This window comes from Anoplolepis gracilipes, chromosome 6, assembly GCF_047496725.1.
Source record: "Anoplolepis gracilipes chromosome 6, ASM4749672v1, whole genome shotgun sequence".
Lineage (NCBI taxonomy): Eukaryota > Metazoa > Arthropoda > Insecta > Hymenoptera > Formicidae > Anoplolepis > Anoplolepis gracilipes.
The window spans coordinates 1,757,645-1,782,955 of NC_132975.1; the positions used below are offsets into that span (position 1 = coordinate 1,757,645).

Here is a 25,311-nt window from a genome sequence, read left to right on the forward strand (position 1 = left end):
TGAAGGGATACAAATCGTAGATTATATATTAGCTAGGTCCGTTGTTCAACCGAAGAGGTCGGAGCCTTCGGGTATGGGGGTGTGACCCCGTAATCTTCTCGGGACAACCACGCTCTCGAGCAGCGTTCGCGTCGCGTCAGAAAAAGAATTAGGTAGAATTCAACTTTACCTTAACACGCCCACCTATCCCACTACTCCCTTCGCCCAACAGGGTCAGAAGCGTTCATCCAGGTCGGGATGCAAATGGACAGGCCTCCCCGTGGTCCCCGTGGGCACGACGGATAAGATAGCGGGGTGAAGGAATCAGATAGTGGCGAATGCCAGCCGGCAGAGTTTATGTCACCCTAAGGAAGGAAGGATGGGCTTATTCGTCGTGGCTAAACTGTCCATCCTGCACAAACGAACCAGCAGGCGCTACTGGATTTTTCCATCGCCCGTCTCGGAGCGGTTCCGATAGACAGTGGATGTAAAAATGTGGCGTATGCCTGAAAGGGCGAGGTAGCACGGGCCTTTCCCATTCGTGGGAACGGCTCACACATTAACTGTCCCCTCGGGGCTTAGTGGCGTATGCCTAAAAGGGCGAGGTAGCACGGGCCTTTCCCACTCGTGGGAACGGCTCACACATTAACTGTCCCCTCGGGGCCGGACGCAGCCCCTCCATGGGCGTCGCCATAATTTTTCTATCCGCTGTCGGGGCGCCTTTCTCGCCCCTGGTTGTCAGTCGGTCCTGCTTTGCCGGACCGATTCTCCGGCATCCGCGAGGCTCCGCGAGGACAACCGATCCTTGTTGTCGTCGCGCTCGTGTTTACGGCATTCCTAAGCTATTGTCTCCTTTGTAATGCTCCTTGTCATAATCCTTCGTTGTCACCGTGATTTATGGCCGGAAAATATACAATAACGTTCAATTTTAAATTTAAATAATCTTGGAATTGTTCGCCTCTTTGGGAATCGCGGTAGGGCTCTCGATTACTCGACCGGCGCGTATACTCGGTTCGAGCTTCGCGATAATTTTTAGCGGGGTGGGCGTCCGTCGTGACGGCCACGTCACAATATATATGAGTTTAACATAAATTTTTATTTAAAAAGTGTGTATGTGTGTGTACATATAAAGAGTGTGTGTGTGTGTGTGTGTGTGTGTGAGTGTGTGTGAGTGTGTGTGTGGGTGTGGGTGTGGGGGGGTGGGGGGGTGTGAGTGGGTGTGTGGGTGTGGGTGTGTGTGTGTTTAAAAATTAAAAATGTAAAATATAAAAAGTAAGAAATATAAAAAATCTAAAATCTAATATATATATAAAATTGAAAAATATAAAATCTAAAAATATAAAAAGATATAAATTTAAAAATATAAAAGATATAAAATATAACTAAATCTAAAAATATAAAATTTAAATACTAAAAATCGGTGGGAGCGAGGCGGAGGGGGAACTCGTGACGGCTGCGTCTGTAACAGAAAAAAAAATGAACATTTCTATTAGTATTTTGAAAAAAATATTTAAAATTTGCGCATATTATATAGAGATACTTACAATATGAGGGGCTCCTCTCCGAATAGCCTGCGGAGGGAGAAGATATCCACGTACAAGTATGGGAAGAACCCGTTTAAAAGGCGAGCACGGGGGCCATCGCCCCACAAATCCTCATATTCCGCATTTTCGCGGTGGAAGGTCCGCACGCGACGCACCTCTTTCATGTGCGCGATGTTAATATATCCCGGAATGAGGCTGTGGTAACATTGATATTCCTGTAAAAGAACAAAACATAAATATATTATAAATAAAAAAGCGTATAAAATAATAATAAAAATTACTTACATCACCAAATGGGAGGTGGTAGTACCGATATTTGTAATACTGTAAAAGAAAAAAGCGTATAAATATAAATATAAATATATTATAAATAAAAAAGCGTATAAAATAATAATAAAAACTATTTACATCCTCGAATAGCACGTTCAGCAACGCTCGGAATAGGGCGCGGGCCAAATTTCTGACCTAGCGAAGTGCACGGCGATGGCGTCGCCTGCCAACCCCTTCGGGAAGCTGAAGGCGACGGTATCCTGTCTCGAACATAGCGTCGAGAAATGACATAATGCTCGACATTTTTAACTTTTTTTTTAATCACTTCACAAATGTACTCACTGGATCACTGACAGACACCTTATGTCAGCTCCAGCGAGAGCTAGGTAACGTCTCGGTAAAAAAAAATGGGTAGGGGATGAGCATGACATAAGAGTTAGCAATAAATGTTTACTCTTTATAGCTGATAAAGAATTAAAAGCTGACGCAAACTGTCGCTCCACACAGCATTCATACAGATAATTATAATTAAATAGCGACACAATCAAATAAGTATCAGACATCTATTGAAACATTGATCAACATGGATCTAAACATTGATCAACATCGATCTAAACATGTTTGAACCCTATTATACATCAAATAAATATCTTAATATCATGACTTGAAATATAATACCAGATGCAGCTGCACCACGTACTGAAATGTAATATTCACCACACAGATGTATACATGGCCAAGACATGGCTGAGATATAATATTTGCTACAGATCGATCCAACCACTATCATACATCAAACAAACATCTATCGAACGATGTTTGAACCACTATCGTACATCAAACGAACGTCGATCAACATCAAGCGAACCATGAACGACATGAATTTTGACATTTTTTCGCGTTTAAAGACGTCAAATATTCCACGTCTATTGTCTGCTAAAATGCAGACTAATAAAAAAATGCATCACGTACTGTAATATAATACATGCTACAAGGAGAGGATAAAAAAAGATAATAACACACATGTATTGTAACAATAGTTTATTATAAATATGGATTGGTCGAACCTTTATGATGATGATTCGACCACCAATTGAATAATTTACATACATTTTGTAAAGTACAATTTCGTACATGTCTATCGCAACGCAGAGTAGCATCTAATTTATCTAAAGCAAGAACGTCATCATAGTCGTTATCCAATGTCTCGATAATAAGACTCTCGCATCGTCTTTCAGTAAATTTGTCAACCATTCTCGTTTTTCATGCCCTTTGACATACACTTGAGAAGATGCATCTTTCAACGTCACGGCGTCAGTGATTAAACGTTTGGCCATGTAGTATGGAATGTTTCCATCTTCCCATTGCAGATTGTGATGTTTTCCAATTAACCATGCAACTTGAGATCTCTCAGATCTCGTGAGCAAACGGAATGGTGTAAGACTCGTAAAAATATAATGAGAGAGTACAGAGCCCTTTGTCAGAATCACAATTTCTTTCACGATAAATTTTTTATCGATAATAAATCCTTGGAGATCCACAAACGTTGGCACGATCATAATGAAATGATATTGGCGAGAACTACGACGGACGACTAATATCGATCATCGAGTATCGCTAGTTTTATAATGTTATAACATTGGAGGGGATTATTCCTGATTTATGTAATTTTGCGGACAACATTTGTCAACGGGTTATATTCGACAATGCGATCGTGCAAGATGAGGCAATATGCGGTAGTATTTGCGGGTACGTCTAGCTTACATTCAAATTCTATTCTTACGTCCACGGTAGCATTTGTGACAGACTCGTTTTGTCGCAAGCAGTCAACGACCGTGAGAGGACCGTACTCTAGAAATTTTGCCATGGTAAATAATGGTAATTATCATTATTGCATCCGTAATAAGATTTACGAAAACGCGCATACATGTCGAATAGGATAGCGTATCTCTTTTTATCAAAATCCAAATTTAAATCATCATACGGATAAAAATCAGAGTTTAGATAGAGTTTAACGTTTGTCAATTTGCAGTCGTCGAATTTGGTAATATCTTTCGACGCTACATTTTTTCTATCAGTCTGTAGTGCAAACATTACGTATCGCGGTTTCTCCAGCTGAGAGACAGTTTTCACAGTCCACAAATGCTTGGTCGTACTGTGTAGCAAAGGAAATTTGTATAGATCCCATGAGCGGAAACTTATGTTCAAGTATCTACCGCTCTCCAACGCTCGTAGCAAGGACAGTTTACTAATTTCGTTCAATATTACGTGAGGCATACGCCATTGTATTTTGTGTAATTCAATCTCAGCTTCAGCCGCCTGAGCTCCAAATAGACAATTGTAGTCGTTGTGCGAACGTATTAGAATCAATTCATGACGAGCGTTAATCACAACGCGCTTATAATCCTCGCAAAATCCCAGCAACATGTTGAGCGGCACGCAAAAATTGAAGTAACCTTCATCACCATTATTTACAACTATATTCCACACAGCATTGTGCAAGATTTTACTTCTCTCATGTGTTAGGGAGATGTAGTTTTTAATCGTACAAGTTATTCCAACGTTTCTGTTGCGATCAATTTCCACACCGTTGAGTTCATATCGAAGTTCATCAAACATGAATGCAACGCAATTATTTCCCAATATCATTAGTTCATCCTTTTTCCTTATCGTCAATTTTCCCTCGACATAAAAGAAGCTTTCGCACGGTAACGTGTACAAATCCTGATGCTGTATAGGTATCCGTATCTCCGCTATATCCAAGTGTTGTATTTGCGTATGGATTGTACGTATGAGTTTTAATCCTTATTATACGGTCGTCAAAGATCGGTTTGCTTTCAATGTTCAAAATGTCAATCATTCTTTCAATTATTTCGTACGACGAATTTCAAAGACTTTAAAAATTCACGATTCAACGCGCTGAGCTTCTTTTTAGCGTAACCAGACACCTGATTATTGTCACCAGACACTCGTCTCCTCGCAAAAGTATTGTCCCTCGTAAAGATATTTATCTCTCGCGTGCTCTGTTTCGTTCAACACGAGCATACTATTTTTGACGTCGTCGTACGTGCAATCGTACAGTAATTTCCTCTCCTCAAAAATCGAGTAATCGATCCTGCTGATCCACAACACGTATCGTTAAATCAGTAATGCTTCGCACGACGATCGGTAGATAAATGATTTACGCGCGCGTTTCCGATATCTTATATCCCGGTGGTACGCTCGGAGAAAATTCATGCATTGTGTGTACGCGCTTGCTATTGGTATATGCACCAGCGGTCAACTGCATTCTATACACTTCTGTGAAGTTGGCACCGCATTTTTTTAAATTGTAAGTTTCAGCAAGAGTTCCGTTTGCACTCCAAATAGTTCTACAGTTCTTGATAGGTTTTAGAAATAGTTCCGGCGAAATATCATAAAAAATGGCATTTTGAAAATATGAGGTGCTAACTTCTCGTGGCACTGCAACATGCGAAAAATAGCATTTAAATCATGCTATGTTATAGTTCTCGAAGAGTTCTATAGTTCTTGATACTTTTTAACAATAGTTCTGACCGTTAAATATTAAAAAAGAAATTTTTTAACTCGAAAACGGCACCTCATTTTTCGATAAAAGTGGTCAGAACTTTTTTGTTCTTGGTTCTACAGCTTCGAGCCTTCATAACTTTCGAGAGAACTCGTCGGGGTGCAAACGGAACTCTCATTGGAACGATGGAATTGCGAAAAAAAATTTTACCCCTTTAGGGACTTAGCGGACGCGTGTAATTAAAAGTGGTCAGAACTTTTTTGTTTTTAATTTTACAAGATTATGTGATTACGTATCACATATATTATTATGGAAATGATGTGACTGAATATTTACAACTATTTTTCGTTTCAACGCATCTTTTTTTATATTTTCATATTCATATACCATCGTATATCTGCTAAGAGAAAAGCAATATAATATTCGTAATTATTTCTATATAATGTATATAATTTACTTTATTTATATAATTTATATTATGTGTATGTGTATAACAATTGCATTTCGCAATTAAATTTAGATAATGTTTAATGTTTGATTGACATATTCATTATCTGTAAGTATAGATGATCGATTATTATATGTTTATCACAAGTAATAAGATATAATCTGCTGAGGTACACTGCGTATAAAATATTTTGATTATATATTTTTTAGATTAATCAATATCATATTTGTATATACATATATATATATATATATATATATATATATATATATATACTTATATTTTTCGAGTTATTCTGCTGTTCCGGTACTTTTATAACACCCTGTATATATATATATATATATATATATATATATATATATATATATATATATATATATATTATAAAAGTACCGGAACAGCAGAATAACTCGAAAAATATAAGTCCTAGGAAAAATGCTAAGTACTGGGTTTTTATGATTTTTTCCTGGCTATCTGACGGTGACCTTGGATTTGACCTTGACAATGACCTTGAAGGTCATTTTAAGGTCAGGTCTATTTTTTTAAATGGGACCCCAGAAATGAAAAGAGCGGAAAATTTTATATTCGGATATGACCTTGAACACTGCCAAATTTGATCTCTGAAGGTCACATAAAGGTCAAACGCTTGTGTTAGGCTGAAAACTCGAATATCTTCGAAAATGCACCTGCTAGGGAGCAATGTCACGCATAAAAATTGTAGAGGACAACGAGGGACATTCAGCCGTGACCTTGCCCTTATTCTCAAGGTCATGAGTTAAGATTATTATTAAGGTCAAACCGGATTTTTTTAGGACTGAAAATCCATACTTTTGACCTAAAAGTGTCAAGAAAAAACATTCGGATATGACGTTTTTAGCCTTGATCTTATTCTCAAGGTTATGTGTCAGTCATATCAAGATCAAATTATTTTTTAAGGCTGGAAACACTTTTGACCCCGATAATGAGAGGAGAGTGAGATTTTACGTTCGTTATACGTTACGTACGAGTCACACTCTGATTTTTGGTATCGGGCGCCTTGGATCGGTCATCTTGAATTTGTAAAATCCGACGTCGGATTCGGTTTTAGCGAGCTCAAAAATTCCAGGTTCGGTATCCGAAAAATTTATTCGCCACCAATAAAGTGTATGCTTCAAGGTTTTTATTTGTCTCGATTCTATCAGTGTCAAACAGATAATAAATTGTTTTTGAGTTTTCATCGATTTAACAAGTTTTGATTTCACATTCTAGTCCGTTTTGAATTATTATCACATTTATTATTAACGGTTAATGGTACATTATTTATTATTTTTATTTAAAGATAAAGAAACCGAATTTTTTATACCAAGTTTTTGCAAATTTTTTGTTTTTAATTCCAAATGGCTTATCTTACAGAGCATGAGAGAGTTTCGCTATTGATGATGAGAGGATGAGGGGATAGACAAAGGTCATACAGTGAAGTGAGATTGCTGTTCAATGAAAACTTTCGTAATGAAGGCGAAGATATTTCAATATCGACTGCATCTTGCACCATTAGACGATTTGTAGAAACTGGGACTAATAAAAACTGCCAAAAATCTGGGAGGCCAAGGTCCCAAGCGATAGAAGAGCGACAATTTGAAGTAGCCCAATCATTTGTTGAAAATCCCAGATTGTCAATTAGAAAAGCATCTCAACAGCTTCAAATGAGTGTATTTTCAATTTCCAAAAATCTAAAGACCATTAAGTTCCACCCCTACAAAATTCATCTCCACCAAGAGTTGAATGAGGATGATTTTGACCGCAGGGTGCAATTTTCAGAACTTATGATGCAAAGAATTGATCAGCAACCGAACTTTTTGCATAATATCGTTTTTTCAGACGAATCGTCTTTTGAAATTACTGGTAAGGTAAACTGTCATAATTTTAGATATTGAAGCAACGAAAATCCTCATTGGATGCTTGAAGCACATACGCAGCGACCTCAAAAATTAAATGTTTGGGCAGGTCTTTATGATAATCAAGTGGTTGGGCCTTTTTTTATAAATGGTAATTTGAACTCAGAAACCTATCTGCAGCTTCTAACAGACCAAATTGTTCCATCAATACGGGAGATTGTTGGTGATAATTTTGATGATGTTTGGTTCCAGCAAGATGAGGCACCGCCACATTATGGATGCATTGTTCGGAACTATTTAAACGATACTTTCCCTAATCGATGGATAGGTAGAAGAGGAACAATCGAATGGCCACCGAGATCGTCCGACATTGCACCACTTGATTTCTTTCTTTGGGGCTACATAAAAAATAAAGTTTATTTCACTAAACCTCGTAACCTGGATGAGCTTCAACAACGAATCATAAATGTATGTGCAATACCTCCAAAAATGATAAGGAGTGCGATTGACAATTTTTACGTCCGCTTAGCACACTGTCAAACGGTCAATGGGCAACATTTTGAACATCTCTTGTAATCTCAGGCTGAGTTACAAGATGCCTTGCCTTCGGTGGCCGGGACTAACTGAACCTTGCCTTCAATGGTCGGATTTGAGACACCTTGCCTTCAGTGGTCGGGTTCCGAGACGCTTTACTTTCAGTAGACTTCACAATCAGTGAAATAACGTAAAACGCATAACCTTGAGAACAAGATCAAGGCTAAAAACATCATATCCGAAAGTTAAATTTCTCACTCTTGACACTTTTAGGTCAAAAGTATGGATTTTCAGTCCTAAAAAAATCCGGTTTGACCTTAATAATAATCTTAACTCATGATCTTGAGAATAAGGGCAAGGTCACGGCTGAATGTCCCTCGTTGACCTCTACAATTCTTATGCGTAACATTGCTCCCTAGCAGGTGCATTTTCGAAGATATTCGCGTTTTCAGCCTAAAACAAGCGTTTGACCTTTATGTGACCTTCAGAAGTCAAATTTGGCAGTATTCAAGATCATATTCGAATGTAAAATTTTCCGCTTTTTTTATTTCTGGGGTCAAAAGTATGGGGTCCCATTTAAAAAAATAGACCTGACCTTGAAATGACATTCAAGGTCATTGTCAAGGTCAAATCCAAGGTCACCGTCAGATAGCCAGGAAAAAATCATAAAAACCCAGTACTTAGCATTTTTCTTAGGACTCATATTTTTCAAGTTATTCTGCTGTTCCGGAACTTTTATAGCACCATGTATATACATACCGTATATATACTAACGAGCCAACGCTCGTGAACGGATAGAGTACAGTGGACTGAACAAAAAAGTATTAGACCATTTTGCGATTTTCGCAATAATTATTAAAATATTAATTAAAAACGCTTAGCGAACAATATTATACATATGTACAAGATGTTCGGTAATAATCGTCCAACCTCTCTAGGGCTGATAGAGCAGGTCAAACTGAACATAAAAGTCCTGTATCATTTTCCGATTTTCGCAATAATTATTAAAATATTAATTAAAACCGCTCAGCGTATGAGCGCGCGCCGCATATAGCGCTCAGCATACCCTGAGCGTTTTTAATTAATAATTCAATAAATATTGCGCTAATCGCAAAATGATACAGGATTTTTATGTTCAGTTTGACCTGCTCTATCAGCCTTAGAGAGGTTGGACGATTATTACCGGACATCTTGTACATATGTATAATATTGTTCGCTAAGCATTTTTAATTAATATTTTAATAATTATTGCGAAAATCGCAAAATGGTCTAATATGAGCGTATGAGCGCGCGCCGCATATAGCGCTCAGCATACCCTGAGCGTTTTTAATTAATAATTCAATAAATATTGCGCTAATCGCAAAATGATACAGGACTTTTATGTTCAGTTTGACCTGCTCTATCAGCCTTAGAGAGGTTGGACGATTATTACCGGACATCTTGTACATATGTATAATATTGTTCGCTAAGCGTTTTTAATTAATATTTTAATAATTATTGCGAAAATCGCAAAATGGTCTAATACTTTTTTGTTCAATACACTGTACTCTATCCGTTGGCTCGTTAGTTATGAGACACCCTGTATATATATATATATATATATATATATATACATATATATATATTTTACTCTAATACTTTTATGCACAGAATAACGAGACGAATCAATTGGCATAATTAAAACACATAATTATGTTAAAGTAAAAATCTGAATTTGCAATTTGCAGTTACACATTTTTACTTTAACATAATTATGTGTTTTCTTTATACCAATTGATTCGTCTCATTATTCTGTGCATAAAAGTATTAGAGTAAGATAATCAAAAAATGAATATTTTACGACATATCTTGTATTTTATGTCAAAATACTGCAACTTTGAAGCCTTATAACTCAAAAAATACTTAATGAAAAATACTTTGTCATAAGTGTTTTGGAAAGCTCTCGAAATGAGCTACAAGAATATGTAAAAATATATAGGGTGTTCCATTTAAAAAACTTGAAGTGACCTTCACGTGACCTTCAAATGACTTTTCAAGGTCAAATCAATGGTATCATCTTATGGCCCCCTCGAAACCATACAACTTTTGTATTAAACATTTTTCTCTCCCGGGCTTGGTTTTCGAGATATTCGACTGGATGGATTAAAATGGTCCACCCTGTATATATATATATATACAGGGTGTCCCAGAACAACCTTCCGTCCGTAAAATGATGTATTCCTGACACAATTGTAAGACAATTTTTCCTTTATCAAAATTTGATTTGAAGCGTAGTTTTTAAGTTATAAGCAATAATAGTTAGCAAATCACACGTCGAGTAGGCAGAAGCGGCGCGGCGCACCGCGAGCGCGGGCGCAGCTGACCGTCCGACGAGTGATTACCGCCGCATGAGTCGCTAACTATTTTATCTTATAACATAAAATTATGCTTTAAATAAAATTTTGGTAAAAAAGAAAATGTCTTATAATTACGTTAGGAATAAGTGTTTCTTAAAATAACGTTACTTTAATGATCAAAAGTTGTTCCGGATCGCCGGTCGTCGGACGCTGCGATCAACTGATTGCTATACGCGATATGTATATGTCTGAGTGTGTGCGTAAAAGAAAGGGACAGAGTGAGTGAGAGAAAGAGAGAGAGAGAGAAATAACTGTCTCCGCGACGCCGACGCTCCTTCGATTGTCATCGACATTATCGTCGACGACTTCAGACCGACCGATATATTGATTTTCCGGCTCAGCTGAGAGACACATCGCGTGTAGCAATCAGCTGATCGCAGCGTCCGACATATATATGTATAATAAAATATACGCTAAAGAAAGAAAAAGACGGGAAAGGGGGTAAAAAATTAATTTGTTAAAAGACACATTTTAATGGAAACGAAAATAAAAATTATTTTATTTTTGGCAGAATCTCATAGAATACCAACATTGTTGCAAGGGTAAGGAAAACTGCCAAAAATCTTACCAGTATTCATATTACATAAATACAGAAAAAAACATTTTTATTCATAAAACAAACATAAATTTTTTAGTATACATAAAAATACATTATTTAAAATAATAAATTTAAAAACACCTTTGAAAATAATTATATTAATCATTTTTATGATGCGTATATAAAGATAATAATTAAATAAAATAAATTAATTTGAACAAAACTGAAATTAATTGTACTCTATATAATAGTAAACTAAAATTAATTGCACATAAAATTATCTTATTTTATTTTAATTTATAATAAAACTTAAATTAACTAAACTCTGAAACAAAGTAACTTAAATTAAATTTATTAAACTATGAAACTTAAATTAATTAAACTCTGAAACAAAATAATAATATTAATAAAATTACATAACAGTGTTGACTAGATATGTGATTCTACTTCATGCAAGGCTAAATGTGACCCTATGCAAAGTAAAATGTAAAATAAAAAGCAACAAATGTAAAATAAAAAATATTAAGATCCATTAGATTGTTGCAAATCATTACATGATTTACTTCTCCATATATTTTTGTTCAGTTCTAAATGTCTAGAATCTACTTTGAAAGTGATACAATTAATATCTTCAGCTTCAAAACTTGATCGAGTAACACAAATTGCCGAAACCAAATCATTAGATAATCGGATTCTTTTTTTATTTTTTACATCTGCTACTATTGAAAAAATACGTTCTGCTTCTGCATTCAAATGTGGTAGAGAAAGGACTACTTGAATTAAAGAATCTAAATTGACAAATACTCTTTCTTCATTAAAATTTTTAAATTCTACAATTTGTTTCCACATTTCATCAATTTCTAAAGAAGCTAATTCTTTTTTTTGTTCTTCATCAAAAGAAGATGGCAGAATTCTCCATTCGTAAGCTAATTTACTAATATCAATATTAAGTTTTAATTGTTGAGCAATATAAGTCAAATCTTTAATTTTAACTTGACCTTCATTATATAACGAGATTTTAGGTTCTAAAAAAGCTAATTGCTCAAAAAACATATCTTTTTACGGTAAACGTTTTAATATTTGTCGCGTTGCTGTTTTATAAAAATCTAGACATTTTAATTTGATTTTTTGACTGCATTCTGGAGACAAGGTGTTCAAAAAGTTCTCACATTCAGGGTTAACATATATATTTTCTAAAGATAAAATGTTCTCTTCATTATCAATATTTAAAGAAGAAATATGTTTATAGGAATCTAAAATCATAAAATTTCTAACTAAATCACGAATTAATTGATGGCTACTTGTAAATAATTTATGAATTAAAATCTTACGCGATTGAAACAAAGCATTAAAATTGTTAAACTAATGTAATACGTATTTTAAAAATAACAAATAAATTTTAATTGCATTATTATTTAGTTGTGTTAAAATTATTTCCGCAGATTTTGTTTTATCTTCAACTACTGCTAAAACAAAATATTTTTTTAATACTTCCCAATTATCTAAAAGTCTAACAACGCATTTTTGTAACACGAGCCATCTAGTGTTTGATAATTTCAATAGTTTTTTTCGTTGCACATTAAAAAAATCTTGAAATTCAACTAAAATTGCACATCTTTTTGCACTGCCGGAAATGTAAGTACAAACTTCTCTAATTAAATTTTCACACGACGAAGGTAATGTTTCGCAGGCCTTATTCGCGATTAATGCAGTTGAATGGCATATACAATTTAATGTTATTAATCCCGGTATTTTTAATTTTAAGCGTTGCATAAAAGAATTATTGCATCCAATCATAACTGATGCATTATCGCTTGCCATTTCGACAATATTTGTTATTGGGATTTCTTTTTCTTCTAAAATATTTTTAAAAGTTTCGAAAAATTTCTCCGCGGTACAATCTGTAGCATTTAAAGCAACTAATTGTAATAATTGTGTTTTGACTCTTTTATTTAAAGGTGAAACATAACGAACAAGGATATACATTAATTTACTATCTGATAGGTCGGTACTCTCATCAATTAAAATTGAAAATTTACACACTGAGAGAAATACTTTTGTTAAATTAACAAGTGAGAAGCTCTCACAACAAATTTATCAGCACTAGGAACGAATTTAATTTGTTATTTTTTTATTTGGTGTGATAACAATTAGCGTCGTAAATACAACTAACTGTCTTCTGTTTCTCCAGCAAATCATTTGTGTAACGAACAAACTACTAAGCCATTTGATTTGTTGGCAGAACATTTGACTTGCTAGCATTACTAATAATTTCATGCAGAATTCTAGCAAATCAATAGTTATTTGTGCAAATGTAAGTTTAGGGTATTGACTATATAACTTTTTCCTAGGCTGGAAACATGAAAAATAAAAAATTTTTTCATTAAAAAGTAATGACAAAATTTTTCATTTTTCAACTGTCTACTTTAGAAGAAAAGTTACGTAATCAATAGTTTAACCCATATTTACACAAATTACCGCTGCCCTGCTTTTTTCTCAGATTATTAAAATTTTTAGTGAAGAATAAGGCAATGATATATGAATTATTCAATTTATTTTTATACAATTATCATAATGTATATATACATATAATTTGATATTTTTTAAAAGTAATATAACTATGTAATATTTTATTTATTAATAATTACTTATTGATTGAAAAATTAAAATAATTAATCTAAAATGTGAAGAATTTTTCTAATTACTATAATGAAGCACAACAATTTTTTTGCCAGTAGCCATTGTATGCACATATAGAGAATTATAATCAAGTAAATCGCTTAACTTAATATACAACCAGTCATCAGTCTCTTCAACTTCATGTCCTAAAACATGTTCGTACAAACCGATGTTAAGAAGAAAATTACAAACAAGAATAGGGCATTCATCATAAATAGAATTAAGGATTAGTTTTATTTTTGCAAAACTGGGGCACAAATCATGAGCACCTGTCGCTACAACCATTCCTATCTTATAAGTAGTTCCCTTATATTCCACCCAGTTTGAACTTACACACTCTGTTCCTTTAAGATCAGTTGGAAGATTTTCAAAGAAAGATAACATTTCATTCAAATTGGGAATGCGACCTGAACCGATTTGTGTATCTAGAATTATATCTTCTTTAGACATGAAGCGATGGCACATGCCTAATTGATGTTTGACAGCCAGAGAATGTGCAATATTTATACGACACATGTTAGATCCCGCAGACTGAGTGAAGTCTCTGTGTTTTGTTTCTTTTCAAATAGTAGATAAATGAGCCCAATAAGCAAAATGTAAGCAGTATTTCGGCAGACTGGCCGATTTGATCAAATCATGTCAGCAAAATGACATCAACTGCGTTTTCATTCGGCTTATAATCTGCTAGCAGAACCTGTTTACAGAATTGAACATCAGATTGGCGGCAGAAATCGAGCAGGATCTGCTAACACGACTTAACGTCAGATTGTTAACAGATATACTGCAGAGTCTGCGTTATATAACCTGTCGACAGATTTGTAGCAGAAAAACAGCAGACTCTGTGACTTGCTAGCTTTTAAATCGTGACGTCACGTCTAAATGACATTTATACCCTTTTTTTAAATTTTTTTAAAGAAACAGATATTTTACAGATATTTTACAACCTTTTATTGCAAAATTTAAAATCTTTTTTTTTTTTTTTTTATACAATATATATAAAAATATGAATATAAAATATATAAAAATATACATAATATAGGGAGAGGCGATAAAGATGGCGGATGGAGAGGTTGGGCGAGTTCTTGAGTCCGGAGTATTTTTGGGTTTTTAGAGGGATGGGAAGAGTGATAAGTGATAAGTAAAGGCGAGGGAACAAGCAGAAGGGCAGTGATGTGAAAGAAAGTGGAGTGGAGAAGAGAGGCAGGCAGGGAAGAGAAATATAAGGATGGAAATCTGGAACGAGAGGACGGAGATGACGTGGAAGAATTGGGAGACGAAGGAGTGGAATGGAAAGTGGAGAAGAGCGAGGGAGCAGAGAAAGAAGAGGGAAATTAATGAGGTAGCGAGGAGGGTAGCTGGGAAGGAAGTAGAAAAGGAATGACGGAAAAGAAAGACAGAAATCCTTTAAAAAGTAGAAAAGTATTAGATATTCTTAATATGTAAGAATATATAGACTTCTAGTTTGAGGCTTTCATGGCCATTAGAATTGTTTAAACTGGGGACTTCCGGATGGATGCCGCGTGATTGAACAGTGTAATGCATGCAATAACGTTTCGTAAACGTTGCAGTTTGCATCTTGAGGACTAAGAGCCTCGATACTGAGCTCTCTTGGGTTGAGGTTCTTATATCTTGCGAGAGGTTTTTCTATCTACGGGAAAAATATACCGTTATGCCCTCTAGTGGTGTAAGCGCAAATAGGTTTGTATGATACAATTTAAGAATATTTTCTTTATTTCATACACTATTCTTAACAAAAGATCATTACAAGGGAATATTCTGAATTTTTATTGGAGGAGAGCTTTAGAAGGAATTCTTCTGAAATAGAGAATACAATTTTTTCGGTGAAACAGTAGGTTTGATCACAGATAAAACGCACTCTGCGGTTGAAGTTAGAGGGATAAGCCATCCTCCGTCAGGAGATGGTAGCAGAGGAAAAGAGAATAGGAAGGTGTGTTGTAAAAAGGTTGACATACACAGCAAACCCTGAGGGGAGTTCGGATTAAACCAATTTACCAATTTTTTACAAATAAAATATATATAAAAATATAAATCTCTAAAATATAAAATATAAATTTATTGCATATATTGCATTAAATTAAATGCATATATGCAATTAAAATCATTTTTTGCCGTTGAGGAAATATATAAAGAAGAGACACATATTTGAAGTGTGTTACGCAAGAATATATTTATATTTAATAAATACAATTTATATTTAATACAAACTTTGTATGTGTGCGTGCGTGCGTGCGCGCGCGCGTATATCACATATTTATATCACATATTTTATGAATAATGTTAATATTATAAGATATTTTTTTATTATATTATATTTTTTTAATTATATTTATTATAGTTAATTATATATATTAAACATATAACATGAAAAATTCTTCCTTAACAAAAGTTATTATATTAGTAAATCTTATACTGCAAACATGATATTCAAAAATAAAAAATATTGAATAAAATTAAAAAATTTTTTATAAATATAAAAAATAAAGAAAATATATTTTAATAAAATTTGAAAAAAAGTGAAATAAATTTCTAACGTTTTTATAGTTGAGTTAACGCTGTGTATCTTCTAATTCTTCTTCCTACTCTTCTTCTTTTTGAGTTTCAAGAACTCTCGTTTGTACATTTCGTCTAAGAAAATTTAATTTGTTATTAATTACGGCTCCTAGCAATGATTCCTTAAAAGTTGAAGGATGCTGTTTTTCAACTGCATCTACTAAATAAAAAGAAAATAAACAATGATTAATTAAAATAATATAAATAATTCTAGTGTCTAATTTGTAAGAAAAATTTTGTTTTTTTATGTCTTATGCACAGCTTATATATAAAAGAAGTAATCATTATTTATAAATTATATTAAAATATTATATAAATTTCTATAAATTAAATAAAGGCTAAATACAATATGAAAATGTGAGCAATAATGAGAGAGAGGGAGAGGGATAGGGAGAGGGAGAGGGAGAGGGAGAGGGAGAGAGAGGGAGAGGGAGAGAGGGAGAGGGCGAGGGAGAGGGCGAGGGAGAGGGAGAGGGAGAGGAAAAGGGCGAGGGAGAGGGCGAGGGCGAGGGAGAGGGCGAGGGCGAGGGAGAGGGCGAGGGCGAGGGCGAGGGCGAGGGCGACGGCGAGGGAGAGGGCGAGGGCGAGGGAGGGAGGGAGAGAGAGAGAGAGAGAGAGAGAGAGAGAGAGAGAGAGAGAGAGAGAGAGAGAGAGAGAGAGAGAGAGAGCCAGAAATATTATATTTTTTTTCTTTTTTTACTTACAACATCGCTGTAACTATTTTCATCCGTATTTTCGAAGTTGTCCATCTCTGTTGGGGATGATATCGGGAGGACTGCAGGCTTACGTTGCACATCTCGATGATCCTTTACGCATTTTAACACTTTTTCAAGTACAGTATTCATTCTCCTGTAAATAAAATACAAAAGTATGGTGAAGGTATGTCACATATTTTAATTATAGTTCGAAATACATATGATATATGCTTACTTCATTTCTGCCTCAATGCCTTTCACGCTTTTTTGCAACAAATTTATAGATCTGGAAACATTAATTGATGTTTAATACTATTTCTATAGTACATATACATTAATAAATGTATTTCCATTTTTTTCAATTAATAATACATATTAATATTATATAATATTAATTAACTAATTAATATTAATGTTATTAATTAATTGAATATTATAAATATACACTATAGTAAAAATATAATATATAATATATAAATACAATATTAATTTACCGACTAATTTTCTCGTTACTCCGTGATATTTCATTATTATAATCTAATTGATTATATTGCACTGACTCACAGCTTGATTGCTCCATCTGATTTCTCTGAAATTGAGTTTCATATGTAATATTGCTATTAACAAATCCATCTGTACGTGTATGTGTTGGAATAGGTGTAGATAAATTATTAGAATTATAATTATTATGAGAGAGAGTATGTGAAGTGGTAGGTGTCAGTGTTGTGTATGCAGATTGATACGTGTGTGGTGTATACGTGGTTTGTGGTGTATATATGATGTGTGGTGTGTATGTGATGTGTGATGTGTATGTGGTGCATGGTGTACATGTGAGGTGTGTGTGTATGAGGTGCATGGTGGGCGTGTGTGTGATGGTGATGGTGTGTTTCTAGACATTTGTGAATATTGTGAATAATAATCTTGTGACTGCGAAAAATTAGCGTCTTTTTCCGTATTTATAGATTCTTCAAGAATCCCTCGTAAATCGTTGATATCCTCGTCGATCTCCGCATTCGTCGGTATTGGTGGATTAGTTTTCATCAATTTTTTCGCTGGATTTTATGGATAATTGCTGGGAGCTTCGTCCTCTGAAGTTGTCGCTTGGTAACGAGATGGCTTCGTGATGACGCGCTTTGGCCGTTCCATCTGAAACGAAAAGGTATGTTTATTAACATAATACTGTATGTAGTAATTACATACATATTTAATATTACAGTTACGATCAATGATCTTTCTCTGAGATAAACATTTATAAAATCTCAAATCTTTAATAATATACATAAGCTTTTATCAATTTTTTCCTCTCAGCCTTTGAAAATATTTGTGTTATCTGTAACAATAATACATTTTAAGAGAGTGCATTTTACTTCAGTATAATACATATGTATGCTGTAATATTATTTCGTAACTCAATGTAATTTTGCGTACAATAGAGAAAATATTAGAAAATATGAATGAAATCTTGCACATAATAAAGAAAATATTAGAAATAGGAAACCCTGCTCACAATAGAAAAAGTATTGGAGATAAAAAAATATATATTAAATTTTAGAATAAAATATTGTATATTAAAAGGAATAAAAAAAATATTTGTAGTCTCTCTTTCTTAATATATTTTTAATTTCTATTGATTCTAAGATATTTTTTCTTTGTTTGTGCGCATGGTGTATTAGGATATTTTGTAAAAATTTTAATTATTCATTATTGTATAATAACTTTTAGTTCTATTATATTTTATCTCTCCTCTATGACTCTACATTTATACATGTACAACTATTGATTTTTAATGATAAAATATAAATATAAAGCTATAATTTATGTTTTATAACCTATAATTTCATTAATTATTATTTTTAGACAAATTATATATAGCGAGTTTCGTGAAATAGAAAATTTATAAATTTTCATATTTACTTGCCTTTCTAATATGCTGTTGTAAATAAATTTTATTATAGTTTCGCTTGAAAGAATTCTTGCGGTCTGCCTACTGCAAATTAACTATTACACAGTTACTTCGGCGATGGTTCAACTCAGATTAATAAAGAATATGAAGAGTGTATGAGTGTATTTCGTGCAACTGGCAATAGAAGTATAACCAATCACAATCCGTCTGAGCAACCGAAAAAGTTTTGGCGCTAAAGTTAAAGCTGTTGGATAGGCTGAATCGCGTCAAAGCCTATGATTGGTTATACCTTCCTCGGCAGCCAGCAGCCGGCAGCCGGCAGTTTCCTTCGCTATATCGTTATTCTGAGTTTAACCATTGCAGTGTGTAGTTGTGCGAGCAGTAGTGGATTAACGAATAATTCTAGGCAGAAATAAGAGAACGTGATTTCATCATTTAAACAACATTAACATGGAAAGTAAAAACATGGAATTAAATAATTTAAAACTTTCTATCTCTCGAAAATCATTATTTAGTTTGTCTAAAAAACAACGAAGTAAAGTTTTGAAAGAGATTAGAAAGAATTTACGTACTTCGTATTACAGTTCTGTTGTTAAAAAGCCAATCATTAATCGTGATATTCATATTCCTGGTCCTTCACGTTTCTCCTCTATAGATAATGTAAATGAAATTGGCGATTAAAAACATGATGACGATAATTTGTCTTCTTCTTCTTCTTCTTCTTCTTCTTCTTCATCGTTTTCGTCGTCATCTTTTTCTTCTGATACTTTATTCTGTGAAACAAATCGAATCGAACCATCCTTTCGCGAACGTTTAGCTTCTTGTTTTGTAGATAATAATTTCACACATGTACAAGGCAATAGTATATTGAATCTTCTTCGTACACATTCTTGCTTTAACGATATACCGAAAGATGTTAGAACACTTCTAAATACACCGCGTACACGTGTTCTTACGTTTAATGTAGAACCAGGAGAATATGTTCATTTTGATTTCGAAGTAGGGATAATTCAAAATTTGCGTAATGCTTCCATTAATGTTAATCAATTGGAAATAGATTTTAATATAGATGGATGCGCTTTAGATAGATCAAGTACCATTCAAATCTGGCCTATTCAATGTAAAATTGTAAATATACAACATACAAGACCAATAATAGTAGGAGTTTATAAAGGTGCACACAAACCTTTTAATTCAAATAATTTTTTTCAAAAATTTATCGCAGATATCCAAAAAATTATGGCTAAAGGAGATATTAATTTTTATGGCAATAAAATGCCTATACGTTTGAGATGTTTCATAGCTGATGCACCAGCTCGAGCCTTTATTTTAAGTCATCATGGTCATGTATCTTGTTATCCCTGTTCCAAGTGTAAAGTTTCAGGTATACGTAACGAAGGTCATTATGTTTTTAATGGTATAAACCATTCTCTTAGAACTGTCGAAGAATATAGTAGATGTTTGGATGAAGATCATCATAAAGGTAATAGTCCATTATCAATGTTGCCAATAGGTATGGTTTCACAAGATCCTTTTGAGAATATGCATCTTGTATGTTTAGGTGTTACAAAAAAACTTTTATGTTGATGGGTATATGGCAAATATTCACGTTTTTCAAAATTATCTGGAAGATCTATCTGTTTTATGTTCGAGGCTAAATATTCTTAAAAAATATTGTCCATCAGAGTTTGCAAGACGTCCTAGATCTCTCGATATGATTTCTAAATTTAAAGCAACAGAATTTCGACAGTTTTTGCTTTATAGAAGACCAGTTATATTGTACGGTGTACTAGATGAACGATTATATAAACATTTTTTATTCTTGCATGTAGCAATAAGAATTTTGGTATCCAACTCATTCTCAGGACAATATCTAAGATTTGCAGAACTTGCATTGCAAAAATTTGTTCTTTGAAGTCCAAATTTATATAGTTCCACATTTAATTCTTATAATGTAAATGGTCTTCTCCATCTTACTGACGATGTAAGAAGTTTTGGTAGTTTAGATTCATTTTCTGCCTTTCCTTATGAAAGCAACATGTCTATCTTTAGAAAATATTGTCGGAAGCCAGGTTTACCTCTTCAGCAAATCTTCAATAGAATGGTTGAGATAGATATTCACGGAACAGACAATGATCATAATATAAATTCATCTATTCATGTCATTTCATTGCGTAATAGTGATAATTGTCATCAATATCGTAAGATTCGATTTAATAAAATAACGTTAAGTATAGAAACTCGTGACAATTGTTGCATTTTACATGGGTCTATTTATATCATTTTTAATATTATCATGGATAATAATTCCTATCGTTTAGCAGTCAAAAGATTTTCTCAGATTGAGAATTTTTATGATATCGGCATGTTATCTTCAGTTCTTCAAATATATAAATGTTCCACACTGAATAACAAAATATTTTATGTTCATCTGGATGAAGTTCTTGCAAAGTGTTATAGGATGCCTCTTTGGAATTCAATGGAAGATAGTGATCAAGAAGATGATTTAGAAACTTCTACATATGTGTTGTTGCTCTCATACATAATGAGCAGCAGTAAGAATTTTCAAATATTCTCAATAGCGCTCAATAAATTGAATGTAGTTTTAATAATTTTCATAATTTATTAAAATTTATTTATTATAAACATCTATTATCTTGCATTTTATAAAGTTTTATATCTTTATTTTTAATTACTATTACATTTTAGTTTAATAACTATTTAATTACTATACAATAATTATTTAATAACTATTTTAAAAAATTTGATGGTCAGAAAAAAGAGATCACATCATCTTGATAAAGTTGCTGCTAATGTATAAAATCACGAAGAAAAGACAAATAAAAGTAATAAAATAAAACAAAAATTAAAATAAAATAAAGAATTATCGCATATAAAAATAAATTATTTTTAGGAAATCTAAGGCCACCAAGAAATATTAGGAATATCTGTCTTTTCTCCATAAATTTATACATTAGCTTTTATCAATTTTTTTCCCTCAGTTTTTGAAAATATTTGTGATATCTCTAATAATACATTTTAAGAGAGAGTGCATTTTACTTTAGAATACTACATCTATATGCTGTAATATTATTTCATAACTCAATATAGCTTTGCGCATAATAAAAAAAATATTTAAAAATAAGAAAATAATTAAATATTACACAAAGGAAGAATATAATATAATATCTTGGAATATTTTTTCCTATTTCTAATATTTTCTCTATTGTACGCAAAATTACATTGAGTTACGAAATAATATTACAGCATACATATTTATTATACTGAAGTAAAATGCACTCTCTTAAAATGTATTATTGTTACAGATAACACAAATATTTTCAAAGGCTGAGAGGAAAAAATTGATAAAAGCTTATGTATTATTAAAGATTTGAGATTTTATAAATGTTTATCTCAGAGAAAGATCATTGATCGTAACTGTAATATTAAATATGTATGTAATTACTACATACAGTATTATGTTAATAAACATACCTTTTCGTTTCAGATGGAACGGCCAAAGCGCGTCATCACGAAGCCATCTCGTTACCAAGCGACAACTTCAGAAGACGAAGCTCCCAGCAATTATCCATAAAATCCAGCGAAAAAATTGATGAAAACTAATCCACCAATACCGACGAATGCGGAGATCGACGAGGATATCAACGATTTACGAGGGATTCTTGAAGAATCTATAAATACGGAAAAAGACGCTAATTTTTCGCAGTCACAAGATTATTATTCACAATATTCACAAATGTCTAGAAACACACCATCACCATCACACACACGCCCACCATGCACCTCATACACACACACCTCACATGTACACCATGCACCACATACACATCACACATCACATACACACCACACATCATATATACACCACAAACCACGTATACACCACACACGTATCAATCTACATACACAACACTGACACCTACCACTTCACATACTCTCTCTCATAATAATTATAATTCTAATAATTTATCTACACCTATTCCAACACATACACGTACAGATGGATTTGTTAATAGCAATATTACATATGAAACTCAATTTCAGAGAAATCAGATGGAGCAATCAAGCTGTGAGTCAGTGCAATATAATCAATTAGATTATAATAATGAAATATCACGGAGTAACGAGAAAATTAGTCGGTAAATTAATATTGTATTTATATATTATATATTATATTTTTACTATAGTGTATATTTATAATATTCAATTAATTAATAACATTAATATTAATTAGTTAATTAATATTATATAATATTAATATGTATTATTAATTGAAAAAAATGGAAATACATTTATTAATGTATATGTACTATAGAAATAGTATTAAACATCAATTAATGTTTCCAGATCTATAAATTTGTTGCAAAAAAGCGTGAAAGGCATTGAGGCAGAAATGAAGTAAGCATATATCATATGTATTTCGAACTATAATTAAAATATATAACATACCTTCACCATACTTTTGTATTTTATTTACAGGAGAATGAATACTGTACTTGAAAAAGTGTTAAAATGCGTAAAGGATCATCGAGATGTGCAACGTAAGCCTGCAGTCCTCCCGATATCATCCCCAACAGAGATGGACAACTTCGAAAATACGGATGAAAATAGTTACAGCGATGTTGTAAGTAAAAAAAGAAAAAAAATATAATATTTCTGGCTCTCTCTCTCTCTCTCTCTCTCTCTCTCTCTCTCTCTCTCTCTCTCTCTCCCTCCCTCCCTCGCCCTCGCCCTCTCCCTCGCCGTCGCCCTCGCCCTCGCCCTCGCCCTCGCCCTCTCCCTCGCCCTCGCCCTCTCCCTCGCCCTTTTCCTCTCCCTCTCCCTCTCCCTCGCCCTCTCCCTCGCCCTCTCCCTCTCTCCCTCTCCCTCTCTCTCCCTCTCCCTCTCCCTCTCCCTCTCCCTATCCCTCTCCCTCTCTCTCATTATTGCTCACATTTTCATATTGTATTTAGCCTTTATTTAATTTATAGAAATTTATATAATATTTTAATATAATTTATAAATAATGATTACTTCTTTTATATATAAGCTGTGCATAAGACATAAAAAAACAAAATTTTTCTTACAAATTAGACACTAGAATTATTTATATTATTTTAATTAATCATTGTTTATTTTCTTTTTATTTAGTAGATGCAGTTGAAAAACAGCATCCTTCAACTTTTAAGGAATCATTGCTAGGAGCCGTAATTAATAACAAATTAAATTTTCTTAGACGAAATGTACAAACGAGAGTTCTTGAAACTCAAAAAGAAGAAGAGTAGGAAGAAGAATTAGAAGATACACAGCGTTAACTCAACTATAAAAACGTTAGAAATTTATTTCACTTTTTTTCAAATTTTATTAAAATATATTTTCTTTATTTTTTATATTTATAAAAAATTTTTTAATTTTATTCAATATTTTTTATTTTTGAATATCATGTTTGCAGTATAAGATTTACTAATATAATAACTTTTGTTAAGGAAGAATTTTTCATGTTATATGTTTAATATATATAATTAACTATAATAAATATAATTAAAAAAATATAATATAATAAAAAAATATCTTATAATATTAACATTATTCATAAAATATGTGATATAAATATGTGATATACGCGCGCGCGCACGCACGCACGCACACATACAAAGTTTGTATTAAATATAAATTGTATTTATTAAATATAAATATATTCTTGCGTAACACACTACAAATATGTGTCTCTTCTTTATATATTTCCTCAACGGCAAAAAATGATTTTAATTGCATATATGCATTTAATTTAATGCAATATATGCAATAAATTTATATTTTATATTTTAGAGATTTATATTTTTATATATATTTTATTTGTAAAAAATTGGTAAATTGGTTTAATCCGAACTCCCCTCAGGGTTTGCTGTGTATGTCAACCTTTTTACAACACACCTTCCTATTCTCTTTTCCTCTGCTACCATCTCCTGACGGAAAATGGCTTATCCCTCTAACTTCAACCGCAGAGTGCGTTTTATCTGTGATCAAACCTACTGTTTCACCGAAAAAATTGTATTCTCTATTTCAGAAGAATTCCTTCTAAAGCTCTCCTCCAATAAAAATTCAGAATATTCCCTTCTAATGATCTTTTGTTAAGAATAGTATATGAAATAAAGAAAATATTCTTAATTTGTATCATACAAACCTATTTGCGCTTACACCACTAGAGGGCATAACGGTATATTTTTCCCGTAGATAGAAAAACCTCTCGCAAGATATAAGAACCTCAACCCAAGAGAGCTCAGAATAGAGGCTCTTAGCCCTCAAGATACAAACTGCAACGTTTACGAAACGTTATTGCGTGCATTACACTGT

The 25,311-nt window shown here is 33.1% G+C and overlaps 1 protein-coding gene, 1 long non-coding RNA gene and 1 pseudogene across 2 annotated transcripts; 2 read left to right on the plus strand and 1 right to left on the minus strand.

The window, feature by feature from the left end:
* Positions 1-7,200: 7,200 nt before the first annotated feature.
* Positions 7,201-8,303, plus strand: LOC140667304 (uncharacterized). The gene is made up of 3 exons (XR_012046980.1): positions 7,201-7,792; positions 7,894-8,109; positions 8,171-8,303. It is a non-coding gene; the product is annotated as an uncharacterized lncRNA (long non-coding RNA).
* Positions 8,304-8,571: 268 nt separating this feature from the next.
* Positions 8,572-14,304, minus strand: LOC140666915 (zinc finger protein 862-like). Its single transcript, XM_072894464.1, has 3 exons — positions 14,058-14,304; positions 12,601-13,151; positions 8,572-8,628 (listed from the first exon to the last, which is right to left on the minus strand). Exons 1-3 carry the CDS (start codon positions 14,302-14,304, stop codon positions 8,572-8,574), a joined length of 855 nt encoding a protein of 284 aa, XP_072750565.1.
* Positions 14,305-20,196: 5,892 nt separating this feature from the next.
* On the plus strand, positions 20,197-22,581 carry LOC140666918 (uncharacterized; annotated as a pseudogene).
* The last annotated feature ends 2,730 nt before the right edge of the window (positions 22,582-25,311 follow it).